We start from the raw sequence: 9,552 nt of genomic DNA, 5'->3' as shown, positions 1-9,552 counted from the left end.
GAGCGTCGTCGAGAAGAAGAAAGGAGAGGTCTGGATGACCCATTTTCAAGAAAGGTAGGTAAATACTTGCAGGTTTGTTTTCTTTTTGACTGCTCCTTCTGTAGATTATTTGGAAGAAGATGGTAGTATTGTAAAATTCAATTCAATAGTATTCAAAATTGTAGGCTAAAAATTTTATTCTATGTTATAGCATAAGTAGCTAACTTAACATTTAAGCGATTGTCGCTTAGTTTCATCTCTCTATCAGGATCTGGAATCTGTAGTTAAGCAATAACGTAAAACAAAAAAAACCTACTAAGATCTCCAAGCTGCTCGAAAACTAAATGAGTAAAATAAATATTAAATAACATTTTTTTAATGCAAAAGAGGAAAACTCTATTGGAAGGAAGTATAGCGACTCATGCCAAAGTCAAGAATTAGAGTAGGTACTGACAGAAAATCCCAGACTGAACATAAAAGCATAGTTTTACATTTTATAAGAAATATGCCATAACATAAAACATAAAAACAAGAGCGTGTAACATTCCATTTACAAATGTAAGTATTGTGCAAAATTATTATCCCAGTCCAACAGGAAACAAAGTGAAAGTTGTTTGCAAATAAATGTTTAATGATTTTAAGAAATGTAAATGAGTACCACAAACCACCTACACTCACACTTATTCAGAGTATATCACTAAGAGAACAAGTTTTAAATGTCAGCCACCATAGCCATTTTCTTTGTTTAGTGCATGCTTCATTGAGTAACAGTGTGAAGATAAGTGATCAGAGCTTGTATAAATTGTTTTGGTTATGTCCCTGATAGACTGTTTTCACTGGTATTTTTCACATGAGAGGTACTCCTGGCCATGGGCCCTTGATTACATGGAAAAGCTGATTCAGGTTCTGAGGTGTTCTTTACCACTTGAAAAATGCCATTTGCAGGTTTGGGATTCTTTGCTCGCCCTTGTTTATTGGAGACATTTCAAAAGCATTAAGTAGACACTCATGTAGTTGTGGATATTCAAGACCTTGCATGGCCTGTGTACTTCCCCAGATTGAAGCGTAAACTTTGACAAATAAAAACACTTTTCAAAGAGCAGTTTAAAACCAGAATACTCTTCTGTAAAGAGGTTGTGTGATTATGTAAAATCAGGTGTTTTATATTGTTTGCCCGGTTTGCTTCTTGTGGTGGAATTAAGGAGTAAACAGCTGTGTTAGAAATATTTTAGATGATTTGTCTTTGTGCAGCAATGGGGAGAGGCATTTTACATTTGTTAAAAAAAATACTGATCACTGTTCTGCCTTGCATCTAAGCAACCTATGAGAATCACAAATACCTTGTCTATTCTGTGTGTTGAGGTACCCAGAACAAAATGGTCTTTGCTACAGAGAGCTTTCAGTTTATTCACCTACATTTTCTGATCTGATTAGAAAGCAGGAAACCAAATAATTCTTTAAATTCATTCATACCGTCATTAAACAGCTGGAAAGTGAAACTGTTTCAGCCTCTTTATTATGTTAACAGGTGGTAGCTATGGCTCACTGTAGCTGTTGTCCATACACTTGGTCATAAACTTTTTAGTGTAACTGCATTTATGTTACCCTACTACTAAAGTGTGTGCCATGAAGGGAACCATACTGGTTTTTAAACTTTGCCAGAAACAATAGTCTGTCAGTTAAGACTGTACTTAAGTTATTCAAAGTCCTGATAGTTCAGTATTCTCTACGGTGTAACAAGTGAGCTTTTGATGACATCGTATTCTCTGAAAGGAGTAAATTATTTGTTGAAAATCTTCATTCTGGAGTATTCAGAGAGAATGTTCCTAATTTCTTTTGACATACAGGAATCTCGCTGGGGCGACAGGGAGTCTGAAAGCTCTTGGAGAAGAGGTGGTGAGGCAGAATCTGAGTGGCGACGAGCACCATTGGAAAGGTAATCTTTGTGTTACTGCACACCAGTTGTATTCAGCTCCAAATGTGTAGGCTCTCTTTTTGCTGCTGCTGCTAAAGCTGCGCTGAGTAATATGTCATGCCTTTACATCTCTGAAAGTTACCTTCTATTGAAATATTTGTAAGGATCTCAAAATGAGAGAGAGGTTTTGTCTTGGAACTGCATTGAGATAACATTCCTGTTTTATTTAGCTTAGATATGTGAAGGTTGGCAGACACCTTCTGCACCTGATAAACAGCTTAAAATTTCCTGTCCCACTCCAGCACTGGTCTTAGTTGTACACGTACAGAATGGGGAAGGATGCAGTAAAGTGGGAGTTAGGATTTGTGAGAGGGGGAAAAAAAGGGCAAAAGGTGAAATGTGAACACTGAAGTTGTTAAATGAGAAGAAAGTAAAAACAACAGAGGAATAATTCCATATACAAGTAATTGTTTAAAAATTAGAGTAGTAATAGTTTAAGAGTAATAGTTAAAAATATTAAAACCCTGAAACAGTACCTAAGTATGAATTAAATACTTGTTCATTGGATGGATTAACCAATTTTTACATGAAAAAACTCAGATTTTTCAAAGGAGATTATCCAATTTAAGTCTAAATGGAAGTTAACAATCTCCATGTCTTGTTTTTATCTCACAGCTCAATGGTAATTGCATTCTCCCTTAGCCTTCCAAAACTAGGAAATATCCTGCTTACAATTTCTTGAAATTCTTGAAATGCAGAGTTGTCACAAACTGTTGCTTCTTTGTTCTCACCTCTTGGAGTCATGCATCTGTTGTTTTGTAGCAAGTCGTTGCTGTTCTTGTGTTTACATTTTTAGTAGCATAGTGGATTTCTAAACCTGTAGGGGTTTTTTTTGCTTGGGGTTTGTTTGGGGCTTTTTTAATCCATGAGATTCAGCTTTAGTGCAGTTTCTCTTCTCTTGCCAAGAAGCAGGTACCAGTACCTCTGTGATGTACTATTGCTTGTTTCTTTGTATTGCTGAGGAACTAGCTTGGGAAGGTTAATTTCCTGAAACAAAATGAATCTGGTGACAAAGCCAAGGTTTATGGTCTAAATACATACATAAAATCCTGTAGGGATAAAACTAAATGGTGTGTCCAGAAAAGTGACCAGAGTGGAAGGCTGTAATGGCTGTACAGTAGTGTCTGATCTTCTCAGTGTTACAGATCCAAACGTAATTCAGAGATGAACTGGTGACTCAGTAGCCCAGGGGAAAATTCTCACCAGTCCTTTACTTCCCATGTACATCCTAGTGAGGAGAGTCCGTGCAAGCGCTGACAGCCTGCCAGGGCCTGGTCAGTGAGCAGCAGTGGATTGAGTCATGAGTTTACTATGTTGTCCTGCCATATCTAGTTGCTAATGCTTGTCAGTGAGAGTATTGCCAGTCTGTTGGGCTGGAACTGTGCCAAAGCACACGAAAACAGGGACTGGACAGAAGGCTTGTGGGGTTTTTTAAATACTGGTTCTTTGAGACTTAGCTTGAGTTTGTCAAGTTAGGCTTGGTGTAGAAGCCAAACCTCTTCTGTGGTGTGCTGCAGCAGGTAACCAACAGGGGACTGTAGTTATCCTCTTCAAACGGTCATTTTGAAGGAGACAGTAAAGTGTTCAGTCTTCACTGAGGCTGTAGGGATGGTGACCTACCACTTTCCCATAAGCAAAGAGGCAATTGGAACGCGTGCATTCCAAAATGCAAAGTCTTAAATGTGTTTGTAACCACACATCAAGTAGATAAATTCAGCAATGGCCTTGAGGGGTTTGATACTGTTGATGTATTATGTCCTGAATGTCCTTTTTCCTGAATGTCAGCATCTACTTTTTGCTTGTTCCCTGTGGTTTTACAGAGATTGGCGTCGAGGAGAACCAAGAGATGATGAAAGACCTTTCCGACGAGGAGATGATCTGCCCCGGAGAGCAGATGATCTACCCCGACGAGGGGATGATCTGCCCCGACGTGGTGCTGGAGAAGAAAAGGAACGTCCTCCTACAGAATCAACGGAGGACAGGCCGCCCAGGCGTGAAGGGGACGAGGACAGGCCGCCCAGGCGTGAAGGAGATGAGGACAGGCCACCCAGGCGTGGTTTGGATGAGGACAGGCCGCCCAGGCGTGGTTTGGATGATGACAGAGGGAGCTGGCGGGCTGCAGATGACGACAGGGGTCCCAGGCGTGGAATGGATGATGACCGGCCACCTAGACGTGCTTTGGATGATGACAGACCACCTAGACGTGCTCTGGATGACGACAGGCCACCCAGGCGCGGCTTGGACGATGAGAGAAGCAGTTGGCGTGCAGCAGATGATGACAGAGGACCCCGGCGTGGGCTGGATGACGACAGGCCACCCAGACGGGCTTTGGATGATGACAGGCCACCCAGGCGCGGGCTGGATGATGACCGGGGCAGCTGGCGTGCCGCAGATGACGACAGAGGTCCCAGGCGGAGCACGGATGACGACAGAGGTCCCAGGCGGAGCACGGATGACGACAGAGGTCCCAGGCGGAGCACGGATGACGACAGAGGTCCCAGGCGCGGGATGGATGACGACAGGATGTCAAGGCGCGATGAAGACAGGGGACCATGGCGTAATGCAGATGATGACAGGCTCTCCAGGCGAGATGATGACAGGGGTCCGTGGCGTAGCAGCGAGGATTCAAGGCCAGGTCCTTGGAGACCATTTGGTAAACCAGGTAAAATAGAATAAAATAATAGTCTTCCCTCCAAAGCATGTGTGTTATCTATCCATAGAAAATGGATGTAATGTATGTGGTGCCAGAGATGGGAAATTCAGCTCTGAAAATGTCTGGATTAATTTGGCTAATGCGGGCACTCCTTTACGTAGTGTAATTACATCTTTTAATTTGGTTGAATTACAAAGAATACAATGCAGCAGTGTGTGTGGCTTGCCTGGAAGATACCTGAAGGTCACATAGTAATGCTGGTAATTTACCTATGTGCAAAACCAAAATACGCAAGTTGGATGCTCTGATGGGAGAGAAACATTCACACGAGGTTAGTGCACCTGGATCGCTTTCCCTGCCCCCTCTATATGTCTGAAATTAACTCCTCCTAAGGATTTTGATACATCATTCAAGTGGGTCTGGTTTCAATAAGCTTATGTTATGCATACAAAAATATTTGTTTCTACCATTCCTTTTTTGCTTTGCTTTTTGCCTTTCTTGAAAATCCTGCTTTGAGCAGGAGTTTGGCCTTGGTGCCCTTCTGAGATCCCTCACAATCTGAGTTATCCTGGTTTTTATTTAGTTTATTTCTAGTCTTAAGTCTTGTTGATAGTGACTAGAACAACTGTTCCTGATTCTTTTCAGAACTGTTGATGATATTTAGATGTTAGATATGATTTTGATTTTCTGGTTCTTTTTCTTCAGATTTATGTATTCACAAGCGCCGCATCAACTTTTATAGGCGCTAATTCTGTAATCCAAACCCACAGAAAAGTTACCAAAGATCTCAGTAGTCACACTGCAATAGCTTTCTCCTTTTTCCTATTGAAAAAAAAAAGCTGCATAATAAAGCAGTGCCATTCATAAATAACTGAATGATACTGCAGGATGCGCTGTGATAGTTGTCTTTCAAACTAGTGCTGCAAAAAGCAGTACTTTCACAAAAAATCGCTTGCCTAAAATCTCCTCGCTTGTAGATTTTCACAAAGGGATCTGCTGTCTGAGCTACCCCTTTTCCTTCTTTTCCTTCTTCCTGTGCTTGCTTTGCACAAGACCCTCGAGCAGTTTGTGGTTTTAGCTCTGCTGAACTGTTAGAGGCAGTCCTGAGAGATGAGATATACATTACTGTCTTTGTTTTATACGAATGTATATATTTCATACATACATTTTCTATATAGATATATATAATGTATGTTTTGTCTATGGCTTCTACTCAATGTGCACACTTTTTCCAAGCATCTTGAGTTGGATCCTTGTTCAAAACTTGAAGAACCAGTTTCTATGAGGGAAGCAAATGGTTCTTTGTCTGCTGAGACACCAGAGGTCACTCACAAATTCCTTTGTGTTTCTTTCTTACACAGGGGGATGGAGAGAGCGAGAAAAGGCCCGTGAGGACAGCTGGGGGCCTCCCCGCGACTCCAGACCTCCCGGAGACCGGGAATGGGACAGAGACAAAGATCGGGATGAAAACGAGAAAGACCGTGAATTTGACAGAGAGAGGGATTTTGATCGGGACGATCGCTTCAGGCGTCCCAGGTTGGATTGCTCTGGTTAAATACTTCTAGAATGTTTCTGGGGTTTTTTTTGCCTAGTGAAAGTGGTTACTTTGTATGAAATTTAAGCACTTCAAGGCAATAAATGATAGTGGAATTTTAGGGGTCTTTTTGGTTTGTTATTTTTAATATGATGATAACTGTTTACAGAAGGAGTCCCAGAATGCTTTAGTGCTTTTAATGTTTTTAACTTCTTGTTATCAAGAGAATTTCATGTTAGAAGAACAGAAAGGTTTTGGAAGTATGTCAGTATGTTAAATAGAGACCCCACTGGTCCTGAAAATATCTGTGTTGTGATTTATTATTGCTTCTTTGTGTAGCAAAGGTAAAATCCTAACATTTAGTCTTACTTTATGTTTTGAATGGCAAAAGGGATGATGCTGGTTGGAGAAGAGGGCCAGCTGAGGAAACTTCCAGCTGGAGAGATTCGGGTCGTCGCGAAGAGTGGGACAGAGGTGGTCGTGACATGAGAGATCGCCGTGCTGATGACAGAGAACCACCCATCAGGAGAGGACCACCACTCCGGTCTGACCGTGAAGAACGTACGTTGGCTTTAGTGTGCCTACACTCATTACAGGGCGTTCCTGTTACCCTGGCAGTGCTAGGATGTGGTAAAATGGGAATAAGTTATAATTTCAGCCACTTAAACTCCCTTTGCATGAACAGAGTAATAGAAGTTTTAGTGTGAGAATTGTTCCTTGAATCTTAACTTTCAATAGTTGTACTCTTTTCTGTCAGTAGCATTTCACACCTGCAGTAGAAGGGTAACATTTTAAGTGTGCAGCTTTCACAGTAGGTTTATGTTCAGGGTGAATAAAATTCTTGTACTTAAATTACCAAGACAGATGTCCCAGAAAGTAATTTCAGGCTCATTTCTTAAAACCATTAAAATGTGAGGGAAGTATTTCCAAACAAGGCCTTGTGAGCTTCACACTACTAATGGTGTTGGTTTTGATGAATAGCCTATTTTAGTTACATACATTGACCTGTTTTAATTCTGTACACTTATTAATCCTTTTGCTGTGTTCTAAAAATACAGTAACAACAAGCACACGTAGCCTGAGATGCCACATCTTCCAGTTCTGGGGTGTTCAGAACAGCACCTGTCTGCCTTGGGTGTGGGTGCTCCCTGAGCACAGAAGGGTGCTGTCAGGTGCTGGCTGGGGAGGGCAGAACCCTCAATGTGGGATTTAGTGGTTTGAATGTATGAAGAAGTTTTGGTATTTGACTCTGGTTTGGTATTTGACACAGCTTTGCTCACACGTAGCTGCAGTAAATTCTTAACGTCCTTTTGGTGCAAATGAACAGTTAACTCTTCATACAGTAGCAGATGCTGAATGCTGTTACCAGTGGAGTTGTGTAATCCGGTGCTGTTTATACCTAATTTGTTGTCTTTGGAGACAATGAACACTTAAACATTTTCCGTAAGTGTCTTTAACTTAGGATTTTTCTGTTTTCAGTGTTCAGTCCCTTCTAAGGAGATGCTTTTGTGGTTTTAATTCTGATAATAAGATAAAAACCATATTTTTACATCATAAACCCGTCTACATCAATAGAACATTCTCACTGCAGTTACTGTGTGTTAAAGATGACACTTGGGCTGCTCACAGCAATCCTGAATCTGAAAGGAGGCTTGAGCAGTTCCTGTCCCTTAATTCACTGTAAAGTCAAACTGTGCCTTTGGCTGTCATTGTCACATTACCTCTCGGCAAGGTTGAGAATCAGTAAATCAGACTGTCGGTGCCGGGCATGTTTGTTTAAACTCTTGCAGGCTGCTGGCTGAGCATGACAGAGGTGGGTTTTTGTCTTTCTGTATTTCAGCAAGCTCATGGCGGCGCGCGGATGACAGGAGAGAAGAACGTGGAGAAGAACGTGAACCAGCTCGGAGATCAGCGCCTGCTCCCGCTGCTGCTCCAGCTTCTGTTCCCCTACCAGCATCAAAAGAGCGAGAAAGAGATGGGGAGAAGGAGAAGGGCTCCTGGAAATCCGAAAAGGAGCGTGAGCCCCTTCGCCGCACTAAAAATGAGACAGATGAGGAAGGGTGGACCACCGTACGACGTTAAGTGGAATTCAGAGTTTAACCGGTGTTTTAGCTTTGATTTGGTGGAATCCACGGATTATATTTGTGCTTATAAACATTCTGAATTGGAATTCTTTAACAAATGTTTTGAGGTAACACGAAAGCATGAGCTTAAATTACTTACTCATATAGATTGATCATGCACAAAACTCACAGCAGAAGGCTGGAAATTGAATGCCGGTTTTTGAAATTTCAAATGATGCTTATTTCATGGGTCATTTGTTGCTAAAATAAAAAGAAGCAAGCCCAACAGCTGTCCTGAGTAATGCTTCTATCTCGCACCAAAACAGGCTGACCTTTTTATTTTTAGTCTTTCTACATTTGGAATGGGGTATGATCGTCACTGAACATGCACTTGAATTGAAAACACCTCTGCTCACCCAGTGGAATTACTGAAAAAGCAGAGCTAAGTCAATTTCCATAATTAGCCAAAAAAAATGAAAAATATCAAAGCCCTCTTTTACATAGGTACCTTTGAGGGCAGGCGGTTTCTGAGAGACATATTTTATCACTATCTAAATTTAGTATGTTGTTTAAATTTGAAATAAATAAATAAACATGAGCATTGGCTACACTGGGCTATTTTCTGTAGATTTACTTGAATCCATAACGCCTCTGAGGCCACCTTGCAGTCATTGTTGGGGTCATGTATACTGCTGCAGTGTACAGCCACCAGACTTCAAGCTTTTACAACTTCAGTGTTTTGGTAAGCATATGGCTATGTATTTTCTGTTGCCAATATCACAACCGCTTTTTCCATTACTGGATAATTCAATGCCTTTCAAGGATTTATAAATATTGTCATATTTAAAATGTGTGGTTTTGGAGAAATTGTTGATTTTTCCCCCAATTCTTTGTCTTCAGGGTCAATTCTTTCCCTTTCCAAAAAAAGTGATTTGTAGTAATGGCTGTGTTGACTTCAATTTTGGGGTGCGGTAACAACGATTAACTCTCTGGTCGTACCGAAGCCAACACAGAACTTGCTGCTGTGTGTTTCTTCAATGATAAATAAACAACTTAAGGAATTAGCTGCTACAGCGTCTTGGCTCTTCAGTAACTTCCTTTTCTGTGTGCAAACCTGTTTCTGTGCCAGCTGAAGGAGAACATGAGAACACCTGGGGTGGTTTCTCCCAGATAATCCTGGTTCAGTTGTAATGTGTGTGTGAACAGCAGCTGTATTACTCCTCTTTTCATGTCTTCTGAGCTTTCCAGGCCCTGTTCACCTCTCAGGAAAAACTTGCTCTCCTGGGCATCTTCTGAGGGCCAGATCTTTGTGCCTTTGGAGCCTGTTGTTTCATTGCTTGGTGAGTCA

General features: G+C 41.4%; 1 protein-coding gene across 1 annotated transcript in view; it reads left to right on the top strand.

The window, feature by feature from the left end:
* The window catches only part of EIF3A (eukaryotic translation initiation factor 3, subunit A), a 27,484-nt gene extending 18,219 nt beyond the window's left edge, over positions 1-9,265 (top strand). Inside the window, exons 16-22 of the mRNA XM_010194321.1 lie at positions 1-54; positions 1,827-1,915; positions 3,775-4,358; positions 4,449-4,616; positions 5,969-6,143; positions 6,533-6,702; positions 7,982-9,265. The exon at positions 1-54 is cut by the window's left edge and continues 155 nt beyond it. Coding sequence (XP_010192623.1) covers positions 1-54; positions 1,827-1,915; positions 3,775-4,358; positions 4,449-4,616; positions 5,969-6,143; positions 6,533-6,702; positions 7,982-8,223 — 1,482 coding nt within the window. The 3' untranslated portion in view covers positions 8,224-9,265. The remainder of the gene's footprint in view (positions 55-1,826; positions 1,916-3,774; positions 4,359-4,448; positions 4,617-5,968; positions 6,144-6,532; positions 6,703-7,981) is intronic.
* The last annotated feature ends 287 nt before the right edge of the window (positions 9,266-9,552 follow it).

This window comes from Mesitornis unicolor, unplaced genomic scaffold (assembly GCF_000695765.1).
Source record: "Mesitornis unicolor isolate BGI_N332 unplaced genomic scaffold, ASM69576v1 scaffold9621, whole genome shotgun sequence".
Classification (NCBI taxonomy): Eukaryota; Metazoa; Chordata; class Aves; order Mesitornithiformes; family Mesitornithidae; genus Mesitornis; species Mesitornis unicolor.
This window is presented reverse-complemented; position numbering and strand designations above follow the sequence as displayed.